We start from the raw sequence: 25,196 nt of genomic DNA, 5'->3' as shown, positions 1-25,196 counted from the left end.
GGCTCGCTCTTTTCAGGTTCCCCAGATCCCACCGTCTTCACTCTGCTCTCTCCTGCACGACTGGCTGCTTTGCTTGATGCTGGCTTCCTGTGTTTGTCCAATCAGGAGTAGATGGTGATGACTTCACTTCCTCCGCCTCTCACCAACAGAACACGCTCCAATCCCTCTGTCAGGACCTCCAGGAACTCCATGTCTGCTCAATGAATTAACGAACGTCTCATACTATGTTACTTGGATAATATAATTGAATTTATTTAAATAAATGAAAAGCTTATATATGTTTTAATAATCATGTTAGTAAGCAAAATCTACTTTGGTTTTTAAGGCTCTAGTGATTTAGTGAACTTTAGTGAACTTATTTTTTTAAACTCTGTTTACTGGCAAAGCCATCATAAAGGTGTCTGCTGTAACAAAAGTACACTCAGTAACTGCAAAAACAAGCACCTAAAATCTAATTTGGTGCAGACTCAGGGTTAAGGATACAGTTCTCATCTCCTTCGGTGTTCTTGGGGGGTCCAGGCATGTTGAGCAGGACGACCCGGGCATCGTGGGATCTGTTGACAATGACCTCGTTGAGTTTGACGGCGGTGTGCATTCGCCTGACGTTGGAGTGGTCCCTGGAGGAAAAATGAGATGTGTTAAATGACCTGGTCACCGTGGTTCTCAGTGTCACAGTGAAACCTGTTGTGTCTGCTCACGGCCTGATGCTCAGCATGTCCCTGAAGCCCTCGGGGGTGGAGCAGCCCGAGTGCGTCGCTCTGTACTGTGTGGTCTTCTCTTTGGTCCAGGTCATCTGAATGCGGCGGTGGTGCTCAGAGCTGCCGCCGCCGCTCCCTGCCCGGTCTGTGTCATCTTCGTCGTCTGAGCCGATGCTCGTCAGACGCAGCATGGAGTTACGATCCTTCACCAGCTGGGCCTAGTGTGTGAAAACACACAAACACGCTCTCTCTCTCATCTCTTTTTCTAGCCTTTTCTTCCACCTCATTGGCAATGCCTCCTCTCTTTTCTACAGTAACTCCTGACTCCTGCTTCTCTCCGTCTCTCTGTACCTGTCTGTCTCTGTCTCCTCTGGAGGTGTTTGGCGTGAAGGGTCCAGGACTTTTGTACCTGGGGGAAAGATACGCCTACAAAAAACACAAGGTCACCTAACTCCCCAAAATCAAACACGGCCTGCATCTACTCTGGAGGGGCACTGAAGCACAACTACAGAGACACGGCAGCAAAAATAAAAAAAGGCCAGAGACAAAAAGCTTCTGAAAATCTGAAATGAGAATGAGTGTGAAGGGTAGAGGGAAACAAAGATGACAGAACAGTTAAAGAAAGAAGCATCTGACACGTTAGCGTTAATAACTGAACCCTTCAGATAAAGAACTGGACAGAGGGAAATAAATGTGGATTTGATCTACATTAGGGAGGTCAAAGGATTCACTCCGTAACAATTCAGTGTTTTATTTAAATCAGGGGGTTTCAAACTTTTCCCTCACAGACCCCAATGAAGAACCCTGGGAAAAAGTTCACCCCACCATCCTGTAATTATTAAGGTCACATTATTTTATTGTGAAATAATTCAAAAATTAAAGCTGCAGTTACATTAAAGCTGCTCCATGTGAATGTGATAGTGCTGGTGTACATTTAAGTTACTCCTCTGGTCTGAGAAGTGAAGTCAGAGCTCAAGTTTCTAAGATCTGATTTGTTTTTCTTAATTGCCAGCAGGCGGCGACACCTCCTGACCCTGAGTTCAGCTCACTGTGTAAATTTTGTTTCTCAGAGCGTGAGAGGAGCGTATGCTTGCAGTTTCAGTCCCAGCTTCATGAAGACACTTCACAAACCGACAGCTGACGTCACGGTGACCACATCGCTTTTTTTTTTCCTCTCTCTCTCAACTCTTCATCTGAAGGGCTCAGCTGCACTCACAGCTGTTCAGAGGGTTTCACTCTTCACTTTCACAGCGTGTCCTGACTGCAGGCTACTCTACAGAGTCTAATCTGCTCTACTTCAGACAGCTGTTGCTTCTCTACTGCGCAAACTTACATCATCAAAACTCCAGCGTACCCTCTGAGGAGATGAGCGGCAAAAGGAGGTGACATGAACGTTTAACAATCATCTCAATGCAAGTTACCGTCTGCAGTGCTTCTTTTTGTCAGTAGCTCGTGTCCTTCACCATGAGTGTTACCCACCAGGATTTCTTTAGTATCACCTCAGTACACTGCACTTTAGTTTCTTTAGCAACCTTTGGACCTGAACACTGAGCTCTTTGTCCTCAAATCTGATTTAGTCTGGAAGAAAATGGTGACCTCAAAGCCAAAACATGGTGTCTGTACGGGGAACCTGATCTCCACTTTGTTCCAGTTTATTTTTCTAGAACAGAAAAAAAAAATTATTTCTATATTTCCATAAACTCCTCCCAAGTCATGAACTCACAGCTGACCTTGACCTCTAACCTCACCTGAAACCTTGTAGCAACACCTGCCTCTGGCCTACCACTGTTGCTGCTACTGCTAGGGCTCTCCTGGTGAAAGTGGTGAACAAATGCTTGTTAAGACCCAGCTTGCATAAAGTTTCAAACACAACTCCTAATCAACCCTACGCAAACCTACGGGCGTTTTTCACACCACACAAAACCCCGCTGTAAGCTTTCCACACCTACCTCTCTGTCCCGATCAGATTTAGACAGTTGCATTTGTCTGAGCATCTGAGACCTCTGCTCCATCATCAGCGATGGAATTATCCTCCATCTGGGCCACTGTGAAGATGCGCACTGAACACTGGTGCCACACCTGGGCAGAGACAGAGCAGAGGGTTCAGCGGAAACTTTAAAGGCTTTGTTAGAGTTTAAGATCAACACTTTGTTTTCTTGCCTTGTGTTGTCGCAGGAGGAAAGGCAGAAGCATCAGCATCCCGCCGTCATGGACGATCCACCACACATCGATGTAGCCCTCTGTGCAGGGCTCAGAGTTGCCAGGGAACAGGGAGATGTTTTTGGGCACCAGAAGCGCAAGGTGGGCCGCTGTGGTCACCTGCACTGTGTCTGGAAGGAGGAAAGGGGGTGCCATTAGCTTGTTAATGCTGAAACAACCCCATTAACCGCTTTGCTGTCCTCTCCTGACTCACTGATGAAGGTCTTCCAGGACTGTGGGTCCTCGCTTTGCCTCCAAGCGTGAGGCCAGCCCATTACCACATTGTTGGGTTTCATTCCTCCCAGGCCACTCGACTGGATCATGTGGCTGATCCCATCACGTGGCTTTTGAGCCACGATGCGCTGGCAGAAGCCCTTCACGCGCTCCTTATCCATCAGGTGCTTCAGAGTCTGAGGAAAGAAGGATAAAAGGTCCAACTCCACATTATCTGAAAGCAAATACATTTCCACCCATCAGTAACAAACGGGCCTACCTGCTCAGCAGCGAGCGCCTCTCCATAGCTCTGCAGGTAGTTCCCGGGAACAACAGTGCCAACAATGGTCAGGCCTTTTCCTGCCTTTAGCTGGCAAACGTCAGGAGCCGAGGAGACTTGACGTGGGCGTCTTCATCCAGTTTTAATAATACCAACAGCTGAGGCCTGGACACGGACAGACAAGGCGATGAACAAGAGCGTGTGTGCGTTAGTGGATTCTTCCTAAATATTAGTGACAGCAGAGCCGTAGATTGTCTGACTTTATGCTGTCTACATTTTTAAATGGGCTTTGAGAAATCAGGTGGGGCTATACGGTTTTCAAAGTGCTTAGACAAAATACATTTAAAAAAATAATTTAAAAAAACGGAGATCTAATCATTTGTAATTCAATGCTAACTTGATAAACATAGCTGAGGACTGTGAGACATGATGGAAGCGCTGGAAAGGATAATAAATAGGCCTTTCATTTAGCCTGATGTGCATCTCCCCAGATGTGAAACCACAGCACCACTATGAGCCAACTCATTTTCAGAGCTCGCTCACTCCCCCATCTTCTCAATTTGTGATGCAGTTAGTGAAGAAAAACAAAGTCAGTTCAGCTCAGTCAGCATCATTTGAAGCACATAAAGAGACACAACAAAGTCACACGGAGGCCCCATGGCTGGCTAACATGTCAAAATGTAATTATGGAGCAACAAACTGAAATTCAGTTTATTTGTGCCATAAAAGCTGTGTCCAGCAACCTGGAGCTCTCCTAGATCTGTTGAGTAAAATGATAGGAGTGACCTGCAGTGCTTAATTTACTGATCTACTATAAGTACTACTGCCCACCAAAAGAGAAGAACATTCAAATCATCTGATTCTTGTTTATAATGCTGAATGTGAAGCAGATTCTGATGTCTTGCAGCTTTACTCCCAGCACTGCACGCAAACTTAAGTGCAAACACTCAACCAACTTCTAAAAGGTCAACTTGCACCCTGTGTTTGTGAGACATTTCAATACCTCCAGTTTTTAGTATGCGGTGGTCCTTCTTCCAGCCTCAGCAGAGCATAACGGGCAGCGCTGAGTGACAGACCACGGATCCCATCTCCCCACTCCTTCTCTGCTCTGATACACAACCACACCCAGACATACACACAAAGTATAAGAGGACATACAGCTATATTTATTTATTCACACACTGTATACACTGTACACTCCACTGTCCCCCTGAAAATAAAATAAAAATGTTAACACGAAACAGACATGTTTACACACCAGTCTGTACATGCACAATCATGTGGAGGGAGTACATCTCCATGGCAACATACCCTTGATACTGAATGTAGTTGTAGCTCATACCGGCGATCACCATGGCAACGATTGCATAATACCAAGAGGATATAAACATGAGCGCCAGGCAGAAAGTCATCCCCAGAAAGGACAAGCTCCTGGACAGATGAGCAGAGCAGACGTCAGAGAGTGAGAGAAAGACAGAGAGAGAGTGAGTGAGTCTTTGGTAATACCAGTGGTAGTATGATAAGCGAGACCTCCAGCTGGGTGTCCTCAGGAGGGTCTGGAGGGCACAGGCCAGGTTTACAAACAGGTAGCACATGAGGAAGAACCTGGAAAGAGGGTTACAGATTCAAACTGAGGTTTATGGAGGCAAACACTAAGTGTGCATGACACATGCACACACGTGTAACAAAACTGCATCTTACATTGTCAGAACAGGAGCCACCATGTCCAGAGATGCGATGAGAATCCCCAGCTCAGCTATCAGAGCTGTCAGCAGCAGGGCCCACGTAGGTTCCCCGTTAGCTTTCCCGTGGCCAAACACCTGCCAGAAACACACAGAGTTCAAATATACACACACAGACCCAGCAAATCACACTATGTTTAAGGAAATGGCAAGTACTGCAAATGGAAAAATAAAAATCTGATAGTTATTACATAGAGAGTGGAAGGAGGCAATAGCCTGAGCACTGAGAATCAAAGAAATAATCAAAAGCTTCAGTGAAAGCAGGAACTGCAGAAAATACATCATCTCCAGGTAACTACTAATTACACTTAAACTACCTAAATAAATGGGTCACACTGTGCATGAGAGAAAACATAAAGCACCATCACTTTAAAGCTTTTTAAAGCACCACAGTTCCATCAAGGTATTTGCACACCGTCTTCCCCCTGCTGCAAGATGTTTCTGTATGCAAGTGGAAATAACTGAAGTATGCAGCATAAATACATCAGTAATTCAACATCAGCAGGGATCTCTGCTTCACACAGTATCATTAAGTTCATCCTGAGCACAACAAGAATACAGGAGAAGTGCTTGGACAGTCCCTGTAATTAAACTGAAAACTAGCAGCTCTAACCCGGAGGAAGGGGATGATGTTGTCTTTGGCGATGGCCTGCAGGAGTCGTGGAGCGCCGGTCAAAGACTGGAGGCCCGCGTCACATGTGGAGAAGAAGGACCCAATCACAATGACCCACGGCGAGGGCCAAGCCAAAGTTCCCACCACCAGATTGCCTTTAACTGAATCTCCAAACCTGCAGAAGTAACAAGACATGAAGTAGTTTAAGCATCAAAGTCCTTCTGCCTCACATACAACACAACACATGCAAATACAAACACAAGAGCAAAAAACAAAACAAAGTACTTTCAGTGCCACAAAAATCGGACTGTGCTGAGAAAATTCGAAGAACTGCCTCTCAGTCATACGCCTCCACTGCCTGGTCGAGATACACCATCCAGTCTCTGTGGACTCTCCACATAAATCACAACAGCACTCGCCTCAAGGTGCTTTATATTGTAATGTAAAGGCACTACAGTAGCACAGATGCCCCCCTGTAAACAAGAACCTGAGGACAGTAGGAAGGAAAAACTCCCTTTTAACAGGAAGAAATCTCCACCTCACCCTCAGACACGACCAGTTGAGGGGACGAAGACAGGACAAAAAACACGCTGTGGAAGAGAGCCAGAGATTAACAGTAACTAATAATTAAATGCTGAGTCATGTGCCAACACTCAGAGTGAAGAAGATGAGTGAAGAAGAAACAGTGCATCACAGGAAGCTCACAACAGCCTAGGACTATTACAGAGTAACTAAGGGAGGACTCAGAGTCACCTGATCCAACCCCAACTATAATTTTTTTTATTTTCAAAAAGAAAGGTTTTAAGTTTTAAAAGCAGAGATGGTGTCTGTCTCCTGATTCCAAACTGGAAGCTGGTTCCATAGAAGAGAGGCCTGACACTGAAGGCTCTGCCTCCCATTCTACCATTAAATACTCCAGGAACAACAAGTAAGCCCGCAGTCTGGGAGTGAAGTGCTCTAATGGGGTAACAGCGAGAATGGTGAGCAAACTAAAGGTGAACTTTCGACCTTTGACCTTGATCTTAACCTTTGATTAGCAAATTTCAATCAGTCCACCTTTTAAAAACAAAAAACAGAATTCAAGGTATTCTCAGAGATGGATGTAAGGATGGACAGACAGCATGAAAATAAAACAGGTGGACAGACTTAATCTACTAATAACACAACATTATTCTCATTAAATATTTCCATGATCAGCATTTAGGTTAAAAACTTCAGAACTGTGTTGTAGCATCTTAAATTGTGCTTTGAGTTGCTTTTGAATTTGAGTGCATGAAAGTTCAATCAAACTGTCCGATGAAAGGATACAGACTAAAGAGGTGGTGAGGATGGCGAGGATGGTTCCGATGGGGATGGAGCGCTGAGCATCTTTTAAATCCCCCGACCGGTTGGAGCCAGCCATGATTCCTGAGGAACAAAATCATTCAAAGGAAGAGGAGATAAGTGATAACTCAACAGCTTTGTGCTTAAAATATCAACTTTAATGTTACACTGAATATACCACAGTTTTTTAATAAACACTCTCGTGAGTGTAATGTGTGATCAATATTTCAAATCAAAGAGAACCCATCTCCATATTTTTTCTTTTTTATTCCCTTTTTTGAAGTGTTTTCAAGCTAAAAAGTGAAAATAAAGCCAACTGCACAGACACACAAACAGAAATCCAAGAATAGATGCCTGACAGGTTTGATCCTGAATCAGCAGCTGCACCGTGAGCGGGAATCAATATCCTACAGCTCTTTTCCTGTCAATGATCCGTTTTCATCACTGAACCAAGCCAACATTAGGTTTAAATTTCTTATATGCTTATATTTCTGAATTAACACTGAGTGGAGCCTAGTTAGTATTTTAGGGACGTCTGTACCTGTGACTGAGGGGAAGAAGATGCCCACGAGCACTGTGAAGGAGGTGATGATGTCAGCAAACACGTACGGATAGCGATCAGAGGCTGGGTGTGCAGCTTGAGAGGTGTGGAGGGACCTTTTCTCCAAAACATCCCCTTTGTGTAGGTATGTACTCCACAGGTTCTCTGTATAGAGGGAGAAACAAACCCCCATGTAAGATCAGTCATTGACATTGGCAGAATATAAACATTCACCTACAAATTCACACACAGGAGATTTAGAGGCCCTAATTAGTGTAACATTAGTAAGATGGTATAATGTCTGCCTCCGTCTCCTTCGATAAAATATCCTCCAACTGCTGCTTATCCAGGACTCAGTTGTAGGGGTGCCAGCCCTAGCCAAGAAGCCCAAACCTCCCTCTCCATAGCCACTCCTCAGCCAGGAGGCATCCTAGTGAGATGCCTGAACCACCTCAGCTGGATCCTTTCAATGAGGAGTAGTAGTGGCTCTACTCTGAGCCCCTTCAAATTCTCATTTCTGTGAGCTGTGAAGCCTTCTGCCTCTCGGCTCTACCTAGAAATTCTGTCCTGTCTGTGATATTATGTTCATTTTATTCATCTAAGATGTTTGGCGTGTTCACATATTGGGGGATAAATACTGGATTTCTTATCTTTCTCCTTAAAGCACCAACATAACTTCAGACCAGATTGCTTTTAAAGCATTCTGCTGCATCAGGCCAGCTGAGGTCCATTATTGTTACAGAACACAGTATGTCAGGATTTATTTCACTCCTGTTATTCCATCATTCAGCTGCTCAAGCTGAGTTAATAGCTACAAGGGAAAACATCAATGCTAAGTTCTTCCTGTTTTAATCAGGAAGAATCAAGAATGCATTTTGAGCCCAGAGGGAGAGATACTGGTTACTTAACCTTGTCTGTGAAGGTTCTCAGTCATCCAGGTCATCGTAGTCAAAGGAGTTTGCAAAGAAAAGCGTCTGGACTTCTTTGAGTTGCTTGAAGACGTTTCACCTCGCAACAGTTGCCCATAGTGGACCTCATCACAGCCACAGAAACCGCCATACGGATTAATGTAGAGGTCTGGGCATTCCTCGCTGCACTGTACAGCATACACCTTCTGTCTGTGATAATTTATTAATCTATCACAGACAGAAGGTGTATGCTGTACAGTGCAGCGAGGAATGCCCAGACCTCTACATTGGAGAGACCAAACAGCCACTTCACAAGCGCATGGCACAGCATAGAAGAGCCACCTCCACAGGACAAGACTCAGCAGTCCATCTGCATCTTAAGGATAAAGGTCACTCTTTCGAGGATGCCAATGTTCACATATTGGACAGAGAGGACAGATGGTTTGAAAGAGGAGTGAAAGAGGCCATCTATGTCCACTGTGAGCGACCATCTTTGAACAGAGGCGGTGGTTTACGACACCAACTGTCTGCCATCTATAATCCAGTTTTGAGTTCCCTCCCCAGACGCCTTAACGCCCACTCACATCCTGGGCCATCTGACCTCAGGAAATCACATGATAGGGTGGGGCCAGGTTTCACAATGAGCTCACCCGAAACCCTGGCTGATTAGGTCCCACACCCACTTTCACACCTTGGCGCATGTGATTAGAGGATCACCAGGGGGTCCTTTGTCCCTCCTTGGGGGGATACTGCCACTGGGTTTAAATCTGGGACTCTAACTGAAGAAGCTTCTCGGATGAGAGGTGAAACGTCTTCAAGCAACTCAAAGAAGTCCAGACGCTTTTCTTTGCAAGTTACTTAACCTTCTTACTGTCACTTAGCAAAAACAACATTAGCACAACAATTTAACGCCTGTTTAAATGTGACGGTTTAAAGTTTTAATCGATTATATTTTTTAAAATGCACACTCAGTGAATAAGAAGTAATTTCATACTGGTCAGCTATAAGTGAGGTTCTAGCTTTCAGCCAAGAAACAACACTAACAGTGCAATCCCAGACTTTCCTGGAACTTCCATGGAGACCACAGACTAAAAAGAAGATGGACACAGCCAGACTTGGCTAACGACCACCCTCATCAGATGTAAAAAACAAACAAACAAAGAGGCAACGGTAAAACACTCAGCTTGGCTTCGTAACAGGTGGGTGATATCACATTGGCCGTGTTCATATTTTATATGATCTCTCATTCAGAGAATCACTGCACTCTTCATGCATGCACTCTACCTGATATGGCCCCACTAGTCAGTCCGGGGATCCCTTTAATCTCAGAGAAGTTGTTTGAAGTGAAGTATTCGTCACAGGTGGCGTTGAGCTGTGAGTTATGGCAAAATAACTTCCAAAGACGCGTGGTCTTCTCCACCATCACCTCTGGGACATGGCTGGGGTCAAAGGTGGGGCCCACTGTGCTGTTTTCTATCAGAGAGAGAAAAAACAAAACAAAAACAAAAACCAGCATTTCAGAAAAACACACTGGTGTAACTCAGAGAGACACTCTTACTCCTCATGACTTGTAACAGAAAGAAGGAAATCTGAACCCACCGTTAATCGTGAAGTTGCTGTCTAATTTCTCAGCTGCAACTTTAACCAGGACAGTTTTACTACAGTGGTTGTCAGCAACATCATGGGCGTTGATAGTTCTGTTTCCCAGCATGCATACGCTGTGGATGAAAGCCCAGTCAGTCAAAAATGTGACGCATAAAGAATCGGTCAGCTCTGTGTTTTTCCAAATAATCAGGACTCACGGAAAATCCGGCACGCTGAAGGCAGAAACCAGCGCTCCGACATAGATGGATAAAATGGAGATGATGACGCAGGCCAAGAAGACGGAGGCCAGTTTGTTCACATACTTGACCCCCACGAAAACCAGCAAGGCCATGAAGAGGAGAAAGATGGAGCCGTATATTCTCATGTTGTTCAACATGGCTGCTCCTTCACCTTCAAAGATAGCTGCTCCGGGTGCAATGTACACCTGTCAGAGGGAGAGGGAAGAGAGTAAGAAGCAGGCCTCACTTATCTGAAGGTTCAGTAATATAAGTGCGTTTAGTGCAAATCAGCCAATCAGGTGATACATATTAATAATATCAGCCTGTCAATAAAACTGGTCAGCCTCCTTTTGTGTCCCTAACTCAGGTCACATGTTTATTTAAAATAACCGACTTTAAGGGTTTTGTGAGGTCCACATATAGTGAAGGCAATGAGTCGTTGCTACCTGGTATCGGTATAGAGTCACAACGTAAGTCTTTACATCCAGAGAAAAGTCTGGAGAACACGATGCTAACTGGAACAACAACAAAGCAAACAAAGCAACTCACCAGAAGGATCTCGACAGCTCCCAGGATGTACATGGCTCCAGCGAAGGTTGTGCCCAAGTAGAAGCACAGGCCTACCGCCCCCCCAAACTCTGGACCCAAAGAGCGGCTGATCATGAAGTAGGAACCTCCCGCTGGAAGGGGGGGAGAAGCTGGAGGAGGAAGTTGTATGTAAGGGTTGGAGGAAGTGGAAATAAAGTGGGAGAAAGAGGGATGGAAATAAAGTTGGATGAAGACAGACACAGATTGGAGGGGGAAAAGAAGGGTGGACAAAGAAAGAGAGAAAGAGAGGAGGGGGTGGATGGTTAGTAACATTATGATGTTGGGAGGCAAAAGGGGAGAAAAGAGGAGTGCTTGTAGAAGTAAAGTGAAGCATAATGTTCTATGTGACACAAATACAGACAGTGCGGGATTTCATTCAAACGGCATCTGCAAATGCACACGGCAGCGGCTGCTCAGCTCACTCCAAGTGCTGGACCAGGTCGAGCTTAATGCGTCCAACCTTAACCCTCTGACATCCAGCACCAGGGTGTATGCGAAGAAGCCAACACTCGGATGTTAGCCCGGATTTCACCGTAATGCAGCCCGTTGCAATTCTCTCCATTTGTCCCATATGTGTTCACCTTTTTTTTTTTGCACATTATACACATTATTCTGTTTCTATTTATTTGCTATGATTTGCTATTTGTCAAGTAACATTGCTGCACTCACTATCCCGGGTTTGTTTGTGTAAGCGTTCTGTTGCCGGCAAATCAAACATTCTGCAAATTAAGGCAAATACTCAGTTACATGTTTCTTTATATTTTATTATGTTATAGATTAAGTCATTTGTTCATACTTACTTTGTTTGTCTTTTCAGTCTTCATGAGGGTCAGGTGTGGGGAAACGCCCACCTGGCATTAGCGGTGTTGACTTGATGCAATATAAATGTGGCAACACTCTACAAGCTTGCAACATTCTTCACTCTTTCCTTGGAAAGATGTTCGCATTTGGCAATCCTTCTCTGAGTTGTTGGAATATTGGAGAATGTTGCTTTTGAATGGACTGATTCCTATGCGGAGATTTTCTACTCTAACTTAGCACTCAAAGCATTTTATGCAACTTGTTCACCCAAGAACTTTTTTCTATACTTTTCCTAGGTAAGTAATTTCTATGTAAGAATCACGCACACATGTATGTGAGAGCACCTTGGGGTTAGCATCTTGCCTAAAAATAACTGACAAACATGCTTAATCAAACCAGGCACTTTCTGATTACACACAAAGACCCCTGCTAGTCATTAGACTTAAACCACTGCCTGCTTTCAGGATGTGTACAAATACAGCTCATACTAAAGGCACGGATGGTGGTTGACCCCATGATCATTGATTTACAAGACCAATGGCTCAGCAGGCCATCACACCCTGAATGATGTGGTGCACATTTTCCTGATGATAATGTATTTGTTTTATTTATTTTACATTACAGGTTACAGACTGTCCTTTCCCATGAGCATGCGTAGGTTGGGCGGCACAATGATGCAGACATTAGCTTATTTTCACTGTGTAAATAAAACTTAAATAATGTTAAACAATTTTCATCATTTCATATCACCATGATCTAAGCCAAAGTGAAGGTAGACAATAATGAGGTCAGTTTGTAACCTCAAATGTAAATAAAAAAAATATTATTGGGATAACATGTTTTCACAACACTTATAACATTGACTGCTGTCAAATATCAATGCCAGACTCGACTGACATCACTGTCAGCTTTACTCCTCTTATTGTCAAAACTCAATTCAAAACTAAATAAAGAGGAAGATTCTCACTCTAGGTCTCAGACTCCACTGCATGTCAGAAATGTTATACCTGTCCCCGCGCTTCAAATCCATGCGACCGGCACCGATGTGAAGATGTTGCTAGGCAACGGCCCGTCGCATTCTGTTTAGAGGTGGGCGGGGCTTACAGGGATACTTCAAAGCGGAGACTTCAAAGCGACTGATGCTGTGACCTCATAGAACACACATCATAACGCAGCACTCTGAAACGCATATAGGCAGGTGTTAGTAGCAGGCACTATCATTCAGTCCAGTCAATGCACCGGAACCAGACACACGAGGTAAGAGCTGACAGTCAAATGTATTCAGACAACATCAACGCAGCAACTGGGAATCTGCTCATAGATGGCTTTTTTTTAAAAATTAACATGTTACAGTTGCGATACTTGCTGGCAGGTCGCCCAGATGACTGCACCGTCCAGCTAATGTGCAACATAGCCGCTCAGATGGTGAAGCTCTGCACGAACTCTGTCAAAACCCCACTGGTGCAATATAAAATCCCACAAGAACGATCCATCGACAGGCTCTTCAGCCAACTGGAGGTGCGCATCGGCTTTCTTGCTTCCGCTCTCTTCACGGAATGGGATCAGAGAGCTGAAGAAGGCTTTATAAAAGATCTTTTCCGGGTGTCGTGTGGGAGATTCGCCCACTGCACGTCCTGCACCCAGCAGGAAATTCAGGTACAGGAAATTCAGACAGACAATTGTTCTGTCCCACACAGAGAACAACCAGACAAAGATCTGGAGTCCTCGCTGTCTGTGGAACTGTCACAAATGCCAAAACTAGAAGAAGCCTCAGAGGTAGAAACAGAGCCTGAAGAAGCAGCCGTGGCCTCTGAGGAGCAGAAACCCTCTGCGTCACCTCGAGGTGAACCAGAGGGAAAAAGGCTCCTCAGCACACTCCTTCAAGCTGTGCTTTCCCAGGCTGCAAAAGAATCCAAAGCCTGCCCCTTAGACTCCCTCCACCAGCACCTGTTAGATCAAATCTGCTCTGAAATAAAAACAGCAGATTTGACTTTATCACCAAAGGCCCTACAAGACCTTGCAAAGGACATTTTCAAAGACCTCTGCAAGGAAATTCCATTGAATTTAAGAGAGCCGACACTGGACAAACTTTTCATCTCTGTGTTTAAGAAACACCTGGCATCTACAGAGAAACTTGTCCGAGAGTCTTCTGAAATCAAGGCTCAGAAGCAGCTTTCAGTTGATGTCTGCATGGACGAACTTGTCATGCGTGCTTTCAAAAAAGCACGCGTTTCCTACACAGATGATACAATTTCTGCAATTAAGAACTGCTTGGTCAAGAAGATCTGGGCTGAGGTCCAAGATATTGATTTTCAACCTTCCTCGAAGACCTTCAAAACCTCACACAAGGTCATTTACAAATCTCTACTTAAGGAGTGGAAGGATCCCGAGTGTGTCATGATTTTAATTTGCCTCAACCAGCAAGCAGCTGAGGAAAAAGTCATCACGACATTTAAAGAACATCTGATGTCGGCAGCGGCGCCAGCAGGTCGTATCAGCGGGTTCATGTCATTTCTGGGTCGGTGTTTCAGCATCACCCGCAGACAACAGTTGGTGTCTCCCCTGTAAAAACTGATATCAAAGTTACTCTTTAAATTGGCTAACAACAGACGATCAAACAAGCCAATTTATTTAACATCCAATGAGTCATTTTAAAAACCCCTGGGCTGGTCGCGGCAGATGGCCATCCCTCCCTGAGCCTGGTTCTGCCGGAAGTTTCTCCCTGTTAAAAGGGAGTTTTTCTTCCCCACTGTTGCCACATGCTTGCTCAGAGGGAATTGTCCAATTATTGGGGTTTTGTTTCTAGTCAGTAAATTAAACTGGCACTTTAAATTAATGATCAAATTTCAGAAAATCGAATAAAATTTTAAACGAAAAATCACACTCTGATTTCTGCTTGCATTCACTGTCCGTCGGACAAATGTATAAATATTCAGCTTAGACTGAACGCATGTCGAGTAGCTGTCATTCAGTCCAAACTGTTTTAGGTAGAAAATGCAGAGAACATCCTGTTGTAATATTTTTTAGTGAGATTTGATCCATGCAAAGTTGTACATTTAAATGAAATCATACAGTGAACATGAGATACACCTTCCTGTTTCAGCAGCCAAAACGTTAAGCACAACTTTAATAGAAATAACTCCATTTAATAAAATAGATTGGAATAAGGTCATTACAAAAACAAAAGGAGCTTAGTTTTAAGCTTCATCTCTATTAAAATAATTTTAAACAGCGTGTGAGTTGTTTTGTTGATTGAAATTGATAAAAGAAAAAAATCAATAAAATTTTAAAAAGATTATACTTTGATTTCTGGAGGTTTTCTTAAATGAGTGGCCAGTCTGTGGAACAAGAAATCCCAAGAGAGAAAACATCCCAGCCTGAAGAAGCTGTGACCTCCGAGGAACAGAAACCTTCTGTGTAACATCAAGTTTGCAGAAAGCACAAGCACAGACACAGTCGTTCACACTGCTGCAGCTAAGCACAGTAAAATGTACTCAGACAACATCAACGCAGCCACTGTGGGCCCAGATGACTGCACCGTCCAGCTGCTGGGCAACATGGCCGCTCAGATGGTGCATCTGTGCCATGGCTGATTTTCCAGCATGAAATGTCCACGCTGTTGTGAACATCTCAGCAAGTCCATCAATTGCCTTTCACTCTTCTTTGTCCTTTCACTTGTGTCCTGTTTGTCAGCGTCCCATATAATTTCTTCAAAGTAAGTACTGTATATGATGCCAGTATTTTCCCACATTTTCTAGATGCTGTACCAGTACTGTGTTTAAAATGCCATCAAAAGCTCAATTAAGTGTTATTCTTATTCTTCTTTCTCACCTTTCTCACAAGTCTTCTTTCACTTTTTAAAGGTTGCCGTGTTAAAAAGAAATCTTGTGCTACCATGCGGTTTTGTATTGTTTTGGTAAATAAATAGTTTATGAAAATATCACTAAATCTGTCATTTATTAATTTTAATATTGATTAGTGGTCATGTCTCACCTCTAGTCTTCTTGGTCTTAATTTCAGGTTTCTAGCATGTGTTGTATATATTTCAGGAGGTTGACTGGACCAAGCAGTCTTTTTGTTCCCGCTATGTACTGTTTAAAATCCAGAATAGGGAGGACTGTGTAGGTTTAAGTTTATTAGATTGATGCATATGTACCAGTGAGGTTCAGTTTCCTGGTATTTCAAGACGTTTACACAATAAAGGGGTTATTTAAAAAAACCAAAAAACACATACATAAATACATCAAGTCCGTGAATCATGTAGGTGTTTCCGTGTTATGCTAGATTCTGCTTCTGGAAAAAAAAACCTCCCTTTGAACAGGAAGAAACCAGGCTTGGAGGGTGAGGGTGGTGGTGCTATGATGATTGTAACACTAGCATGACCTGTGCACAGTGCGAAAAATATGTGTGTGTGTGTGTGTGTGTGTGTGTGTATGAGTATGCACACACACTCATCCTGTGTACACTAGTGCAGACAAGAAACTTGACTGTTGGACAACAACTGTTCCATATTCTGATTATTTGACCAATGTTCTCATTATAAAAAACAAAACAAAACATAAACACACACAAAAAATAAAGCAGAAAAAAAGCCCCTCTTGAACTCTGCAGTTGCCGGTCCCAAGCCTGGATAAGGAAAGAGGAGAGGTGAGTGAAAGGGATGTCTAGGGTCACAAAAATCAACATGACTCATTCTACAGGACACAGATGTGCACCCAATATTAGAAAAAAATTGGATGAAAGATTTTGAAGATACACTAAATGTACAATTGAAAGTTTGAACTGATGATCGCGCTAGAGAAAAGGTTATGTCATCACCAAAATATAATAGGGTGTCAGTAATCATGAAATGATTTCAGTGCAAACCTTCCAAGACACATTTATTCTAAAATAAAAGTTTGGCCTGATGGTGGTGCTAGAGTTTCATGGTGTGGCACCGTGGCCAAGTGGTACGAGCTGAAAATCAACAGGAATAAAAAATCTGTTTGATTCTTTTGTATAAGACATTTCCAAAGAAAAGAACAATAGAAGCTGTACAAACCTATAAGAGGCATAAGAATAAATTGATAAGGATCATGAGAAGCAACAAAAAAAAATCACTACAGTAAACCTTTAGATGAAAATAAAATAATATGAAAAACATGTGGACAGTATTAAATAATGTTGTAAGTAAAAGAACTAAAGGATTGGAATATCCAAATTAACTTTCAAATACAAAATCCAACGACTAGTGACATAAAACAAATTGCAAATGGTTTTAATGATGTTTTTCTTGATGTTGGTCCTGGCTCGGCTAAAGAAATTGTAAAAACTGGACACCCTCCTAAAACTAAAACTATTAATGTAACAAACTCAATGTTTATGAGGGGAGTAGATAGAAGAGGAAATTATTGATGTACTTACATCCTTTAACTCCAAGAAATCACAGACTGTGATGGCACTGATATGGACTTAATTAAAGATATTATTGGATGTATTGTGAAACCATTTACCTACATTTGTAATCTGCCATTAGAAAGTGGCTTGTTTCCTGATAATAAAGCTGGAGATAAACATCCTCTCACAAACTTTCGGCCCATCTCTCTACTACCGCAGTTCTCTAACACACTGGAAAAAATATTTTATAATAGATTATATGACTTTATAACAAAAAAACAGTGTGGATTTAGACCCAAAAGGACCACAACACTTGCCTTATTGGAGTTTATAGATGCAGTAACAACTGCTATGGAAAACAAAGAATATGCTGTCAGAGTTTTTGTAGATTTAAAGAAAGCATTTGATACAGTTGATCACAACCTTTTACTTAATAAACTATGCACATATGGGGTCAGAGGGGTGGCATTATCATGGGTTAACAGTGACCTTAAAAACCATAAACAATTTACCCATAAATGCCATAAAGTCAAAATTGAAACCCGTTGTGTGTGGGGTTCCCCAAGGATCAGTTCTGGGGCTGCTGCTTTTCATATTGTACATTAATGAGATATGTGCAATTTTAGAGTCTTTGAAAATAATATTATTTGCAGACAACACAAACTGTACTGTGGAAGTAACTTGGAACAACTTCTGAATGAACTAGAAAATTAATTAAATAATCTGAAAAGCTGGTTTGAGGATAATAAATTAAAATTGACCCTGATTAAAACAAAATTCATAATATTTGGGAATCGCACATATTCTACCAATAGTAAACTGACAATAAATAACACTGAGACAGATTATCTGAAATCAAATTCCTTTGTGTGATAATACAACACAAACTATCCCTTACTTATATCAAAGGCATGGTATATCACAGCCCATTGTTCCTTCAGTGGGCTGGTTTCAGTCATTATGCTGTTGTGGAAGTTTTCCACTTAAATAAAGCCTGCAGGTGAGCGGTAGCTAACATTCTTTAATCAAAACACACAGAACAGACAACCAAGCTTGTGGAGAGCCTGCATGACCACGGGGCAGGTCAGCAGAGTCTCACTGAGCCTAGCATGGCTCTCAGTTAAATACCTTCCACAGGAACAAAAGGCAGTACCCAGCTGTTTCACACCTTAAGGTTCACACTCCCTTGCTACCTCCCAGAGTCCTCGAAGAGACAAAAGACTCTTCCTGTGGAGTGGTCTGCTTCCCCCCAACTTCCTTCTTACAGTATGGGTGTCAGACATGTTAAAATCCAGTGGCCCCAAGGCATTATACAATAAAATAATGTGATTAGCACATAAGTAAAAGAAATTCCATTACAATCCCACCCTTTGATTCTTAAATCAAGAATCACATTAATACCAGAATTTCTTTCCTGACATTCTGTATATCACATCAACATTATTGTACACTTAAAGGAGTTTCACACTGTGTATCCTAACTTCACTGTTCTCCCACCACCCTTTGTTCATCTTTAATCCTCCCCACAATCTAAGCTCTCACATGCAAATGGCATCAACAATGATACAGAGGAAAGGTCTTCTCCAGAGTGTCAAAATACTTTGCATGGCAAAGTGAAACAGCATTAGGTGGACATTCTCAGTCCAGTCATGGCTCCTGGTGTCTGTGCCATTTACAGAGTCATAATTCCAACGCTGATCTCCCTCTGCGCTGTCACTTTTGGAGCTTGGCACGCTCTCTCCATCCCTCGATCTCTGTTCCAACGCGGCTGTAGATTTAAGGCAGAGCACGTCGTACACCTTAGTTGTCTTCCTCAACGTCAACGGCGAAACTCTTTCATTTTATTTTAAGATTTTGCTGTTCAAAATCTCCTTGTGACAATCATTTGGAAGCCCAGTGGTGCAGCCCACTGTCGTTTGTCTGCTGTCCTGCAGATGGTCCCTGCTTCTCACTGGTCCTGTTGAAGCGTTCTCTCCCGGTCGTGGTCTGTATCTGCGTCAATCCTTCCATATCTCTCATGTCACGGTCTCTGCAATTTAAAAATGAAAGCTTCCACGGAAAACCCTCTTTTGCCCTATGTCAGCTTAGCACAATTAGACATGCACAATAAAGTTGTGCATTGTCTCTTAAAAATTCCCAGGGCTTCTACCCTGGAGTAGCTTCACTCCAGGCCCTGTCGTAAGAAAACATTAGCCAGTGGTGTGTCCTGCTGTAAATCATGTGATTAGATCATATGATTAACCCTCTGCTGTGGAAAAAATTAGATATTAGCGCAGCGCATCTGTATGCACACTTTCTCACAGTGACCTCTGCACTGTAAACAATACAAGGTCATGAATAACACACCGCTGGTAAATTCACAAAGACACAGAAAGTGGCAATTAAAAGGTTAAGTCAGCACGGCCCAAAAGCCCATGCAACCTGTTACTGTCACCTTTCTGCTCCTGTAAAAAGAAACATACGTACATCCACCCTTTTGTCACTGTCTGGGTGGAGGTGCAATCTTGCATACTGGTGTCAAGTCAGTCAAGCTTTGTCAGTCCAGTCAGTCCCCATTTTTTATTTGCTGACAGTAGAACTTCTCGTGACGCAATAAGTTTCTACTGCCAGCAATGACGTCATTTCGAAAAAGAAAAAAAGAATTTAGACTGGATTACCTCGCTGAATCCTTTTTGGCAGGGACTTGTTTTCTGATTGTCCCAAATAAGTGGCTTTCTCCCGAGCCCATTTTAATTTTTGGAGAAACTTTCATCTACCAGTCACACCTCACACAACAGCAATATTCTATTAGATAATGAGTTTTGTTTTCCCCCATGTACCCAGATGTGTGCCATGATAAGACCTCCCCCACACATCAGAAACAAGAAACTCAATAATCTATTAGTCCCCACTCATCTGACCCCCCTGCAGCATTCTGTTCACCCCTGCAATGATTCAATCATCCTTCCCCAAAATAATACTAGTTCACTAGTCTATGTATCACTTCTTAACCCACTAAGTGAACCAGACAAGATGATGGTAACAGCAATGCATGCTTAAAATACTATTTGGTCTTCATGAGCTTCATTGCATGTGTGTTTGTGTTAGTAGAATTAATGCATTTTTCTGTTTGTGTAATTTTTGTGTACCTCTCCTCTTTGCGGTGCTCCAGACACTTTTCAATTCTCCACGCAAGGCAGTCGTTTTCCTTCCCAGTTTCCTAAACCCAAATTTCAGTTCCCACACTAAAACAGCCATGTTCTCCCCTGCTCCTTCCACTGTGGTCTCATCTCATCTCTCCCCCCTTGCAGCAGTCCAGTGAGAGTCAGTTGTCTTTCAGCTTTGTCCTGTTCTCCACTGTCTCATCTTGCCATTTTGCTCCAAAAGTGGCAAATGTCCAACTCAGACAGTCTTTTCAAAGGTCCATTCACACACAGTGAAGTTGCAGCTCATTGGAAATGCATATCCATCCATCCAGTCATGACGATGCCATTTTTCTCCTTGCTGTCGCTGTCTTGCACAGCTGCTGCTGCTAGAACTTTTCTTCACTGCTCAGGATACTACTGTGAGCTCTTGATATCCATCTCGTTGTTCTGGAACTGCATTTCTAGTTTTCAGGGAGAGATTCTTGGAGCTTGTGTTCTCAGGGTGACAAACACATGGAAGTTAAGCTGTAAAATAATTCAGCCAAAACTTGGCTTGAGTGTTTCTAATGATGTTAACCTATAGTTTTCTTCCGACTGCTGCACGTGGAAAATTGATCAGGGTCTGTTCTTCACCTGCAAGTGACACACTGAGACATTTTGATCATTCTTCTCATTGCTTAAAACAACACGTCTCCCCTCTCTGGTTCTGAACTCCCCTTTCTTAAAAACCCAGAGAGATTGTAGTTGTTCTACATTGAAAACCACCAAACCCTCTTCCTATTCTTTGCTTATTTTCCTTTTTTGCTTATTTTCATCAACAAGTCTGTTAAAAAGAAATTTTTCGAGTGTCCACCCTAGGGGAGCTGGTGGCCTGCAGTACCACCCTCTCCCGCTAGTTGGAAACAATTTTACACACATTTCTACACTCCTCTCTCTTTTTTTTTTTCCTTTTCTTGTTTTTGTTCCCATTTTTCACTGTTTTTTTTACACACACATCAACTTTTCCCACACACCCATTCTCTGCAATCTTACACACCACACATTTACTCAGTTCGTACCATACAGTCACGCATTGAGTTTTGTCCCTGGCCGCCTGGTGGAAGGCCTGCCGCTTTACTGGATCCAGTTTCCCTTTACATTCAGAGCGTCCTCTGCAATGGCCTTCTTCCCTTACCGGCAGAAAAGTGCTAAAATACCGTCATTTCACGCACTGTAGTACGCAGAAATGATTCCCGACAGTGTACCCGAACCGCCGTTCCTGTGGCGTACTTGGACTGACCACAGGCCCGGGCGGCTTCTCCCCAACAGCGTGCTCGCGCCACTGTCCTTGTGATGAGCCGTTCCCAACACAAGCCTGGGGTCTCAAACCACCAGGATTTTCCCCCGACAGTGTACCCGAACCGCTGTCCCTGTGATGTACTTGGACCGAACACAGGTCTGGGCCGGATTCTCCCCAACAACGTGTTCGAGCCACTGTCCTTGTGATGGGCCGTTCCCAACACAAGCCTGGGGCCTCAAACCGCCAGGATTTTCCCTCCGGAGACTCGAACTCCGGAGTCGGACAGCGTTCCCCCCCTCGGCCAGACAAAAAACTCTCCATGACTGTATACAAGTTAGCTACAACTCACCCATCTGCAGGAGTCCCCTCAAAGTTGATGGTCTCGGTGGTGGCTAAAACACACGGCTCCGTGACTCCTCCGTTTCCTTTGCTTCAACAGCTGGTAGGACAAAGGTACCTTTTCCCTCAGGGGTGATCAGCCCGTCCATGGAACCGTTGTTCAGCGACCACACGGACCACCCTGCTCGCAGCGCCATTCTGTTGTGGAAGTTTTCCACTTAAATAAAGCCTGCAGGTGAGCGGTAGCTAACATTCTTTAATCAAAACACACAAAGAACAGAAAACCAAGCTTGGTGGAGAGCCTGCATGACCACGGGGCAGGTCAGCAGAGTCTCACTGAGAGTAGTGTGGCTCTCAGTTAAATACCTTCTCCAGGAACAAAAGGCAGTACACAGCTGTTTCACACCTTAAGGTTCACACTCCCTTGCTACCTCCAAGAGTCCTCGAAGAGACAAAAGACTCTTCCTGTGGAGTGGTCTGCTTCCCCCCAACTTCCTTCTTACAGTATGGGTGTGAGACATGTTAAAATCCAGTGGCACCAAGGCATTATACAATAAAATAATGTGATTAGCACATAAGTAAAAGAAATTCCTTTACAATGCAAATGTACTGTTTATAAGGTTTGGGGAAACCTGCAGTCAGCTGAGACTGAAGAAGTCACTTGGATGAGTGACGAAACGTTTCTCCCACAAAACGCTACGTCCAGATGAACAGATTCAACTTTTGGAGGTATATAACGTCGTTATATACTCTCTATTTTTCTATTATACTGCCATACATGACATACTGTGTGGAAGTGTGGGGAAAGACATAAAACACACATCCATCCAATATACATTCTGCAAAAAAGAGTAATAAGGACATTAACTAAAGCTACTTCTAGAGAATCATCAAATCCACATTTTATCAAATTAAATATTCTCACATTTAAAGATTAGTTGACCTCAGAATTGTGCAAACAATGTAGAAAGCAGCAAATAAATCTTTGCCCTACAACATTCAGAACTTGTTCCAAATAAGATCAAATACTCATGACCTGAGAGGAATCCTTATGTTCAGCAAGCCAGCAGTAAGGACAAATGTAAAATTTAAGAGCATCACAGTCAGAGGACTTAGTGTGTGGAACACCTGTACAGATGGAATCAGGAAAAGTACATCGATACAAAAATTCATACGATTGTTTAAAAATAATAAATTGCATCAATATAGAAAACTCAGTGACTGAGTTGTCTCATCATTTTTATAGATCAAGGCCAGAGTACCCCAAGCCTAAGTGTTCATTAAGGTGTTTGTCACATAGATATAAAATAAGCTCAGAGATTAAGCAGGTGTTGAACACAGGGTGCTTAGTTTATGTAAAAATGTAGTTTGTTGTTGTTTTGGTTTACGTGCTGAAAATGGTTTTATTCCTGTATGTGTTAGACTTCTCCATAGATAAACATGTATGGATCAAATAATGCTGAATTCTGGACATGGATTGTACTCCTTTTTGAGCACACACATTCTGTAGACATAGATATATACATAAAATCTTCATGATTTTTAAGTTTTGTCTATCTGTCTATCTATCTAATAATAATTTATTATAAATCATTTTTTTACATTAAAGGTTACACAGCATCATGGGCTGAGCAGCAAAACTATACTAACCTAACCTAAACTAAACTAAGCTAACTTTTCTAACCTAACATAAATGCCCACCGGCGGAAATGTGAGAATCGCTGTTGCACTCTAGACAATCAATATCAGCTTTAGTGTTTGGCCCTGTGTCCCATTGATGAGATACACTTGTAACAGATTGAGAGCCCTTTGACAACACCTCTCCGCCCACACTGGACCTTCCCTGCCGAGCGCGAGGAGCAAAGACTCCTCTCTCCCCTGTTGTGGAAGTTTTTCCACTTAAATAAAGCCTGCAGATGAGCGGTGAGCGGTAGCTAACATTCTTTAATCCAAACACACAAAGAACAGAAAACCAAGCTTGGTGGAGAGCCTGCATGACCACGGGGCAGGGTCAGCAGAGTCTCACTGAGAGTAGTGTGGCTCTCAGTTAAATACCTTCTCCAGGAACAAAAGGCAGTACACAGCTGTTTCACACCTTAAGGTTCACACTCCCTTCCCAGAGTCCTCGAAGAGACAAAAGACTCTCCCTCCTGTGGAGTTGTCTGCTTCCCCCAACTTCCTAAATAGACCCCCACCATTTGTCTTACAGTATGAGTGTCAGACATGTTAAAATCCAGTGGCACCAATTCATTACACAATAAAATAATGTGATTAGTACATAAGTGAAAGAAATTCCATTACAATCCCACCCTTTGATTCTTAAATCAAGAATCACATTAATACCAGAATTTCTTTCCTGACATTCTGTATATCACATCAACATTATTTTACACTTAAAGGAGTTTCACACTGTGTATCCTAACTTCACTGTTCTCCCACCACCCTTTGTTCATCTTTAATCCTCCCCACAATCTAAGCTCTCACATGCAAATGGCAACAACAATGATACAGAGGAAAGGTCTTCTCCAGAGTGTCAAAGTACTTTGCATGGCAAAGTGAAAAAGCATTGGATGGTCATTCCCAGTCCCCGGTCATGGCTCCTGGTGTCTGTGCCATTTACAGAGTTATAATTCCAACGCTAGTCTCCCTCTGTGCTGTCACCTTTGGAGCTTGGCACGCTCTCTCGATCCCTTGATTTCCGTTCCAACGCGGCTGTAGATTTAAGGCAGAGCACGTCGTACACCTTAGTTGTCTTCCTCAACGTCAACGTAGAAACTTTTCATTTCATTTTTAAGATTTTGCTGTTCAAAATCTCCTCGTGACAATCTTTTGGAAGCCCAGTGGTGCAGCCCACTGTCGTTTGTCAGTTGTCCTGCAGATGGTCCCTGCTTCTCACTGGTCCTGTTGAAGTGTTCTTTCCCAGTCATGGTCTGCATCTGCACTTCAGTCTCTTCTTCCATATCTCTCATGTCACGGTCTCTGCAATTTAAAAATGAAAGCTTCCACGGAAAACCCTCTTTTGCCCTATGTCAGCTTAGCACAATTAGACATGCACAATGAAGTTGTGCATTGTCTCTTAAAAATTCCCAGGGATTCTCCTCTGGAGTAGCATCACTCCAGGCCCTGTCGTAAGAAAACATTAGCCAGTGGTGTGTCCTGCTGTAAATCATGTGATTAGATCATATGATTAGCCCTCTGCTGTGGAAGAATAGATGTTAGCGTAGCGCATCTGTATGCACACTTTCTCACAGTGACCTCTGCACTGTAAACAATACAAGGTCATGAATAACACACCGCTGGTAAATTCAAAGACACAGAAAGTGGCAATTAAAAGGTTAAGTCAGCACG

General features: G+C 43.0%; 2 protein-coding genes across 2 annotated transcripts in view; one reads left to right on the top strand and one right to left on the bottom strand.

Annotated features, from left to right (window-relative positions):
- LOC112846225 (solute carrier family 12 member 4) overlaps positions 1–25,196 on the top strand; it is a 94,173-nt gene that overhangs the window by 19,311 nt on the left and 49,666 nt on the right. The window lies entirely within an intron of this gene.
- LOC102080281 (solute carrier family 12 member 6) lies at positions 10–11,424 on the bottom strand. The gene is given in 20 exon segments (XM_025905629.1): positions 10–193; positions 484–617; positions 699–916; positions 2,648–2,717; positions 2,719–2,777; positions 2,859–3,028; positions 3,112–3,307; positions 3,391–3,485; positions 3,488–3,555; positions 4,394–4,498; positions 4,702–4,821; positions 4,897–4,995; positions 5,092–5,210; positions 5,746–5,920; positions 7,002–7,152; positions 7,610–7,774; positions 9,802–9,990; positions 10,117–10,235; positions 10,320–10,546; positions 10,890–11,424. Coding segments are annotated over 20 exon segments (2,883 nt in total). The 5' UTR covers positions 11,202–11,424; the 3' UTR covers positions 10–101.

The sequence above is a fragment of the Oreochromis niloticus genome, linkage group LG3 (assembly GCF_001858045.2).
Source record: "Oreochromis niloticus isolate F11D_XX linkage group LG3, O_niloticus_UMD_NMBU, whole genome shotgun sequence".
Taxonomy (NCBI): Eukaryota; Metazoa; Chordata; class Actinopteri; order Cichliformes; family Cichlidae; genus Oreochromis; species Oreochromis niloticus.
The sequence above is the reverse complement of the archived record's forward strand: the minus strand, read 5'-3'. Positions and strand labels throughout refer to the sequence as shown.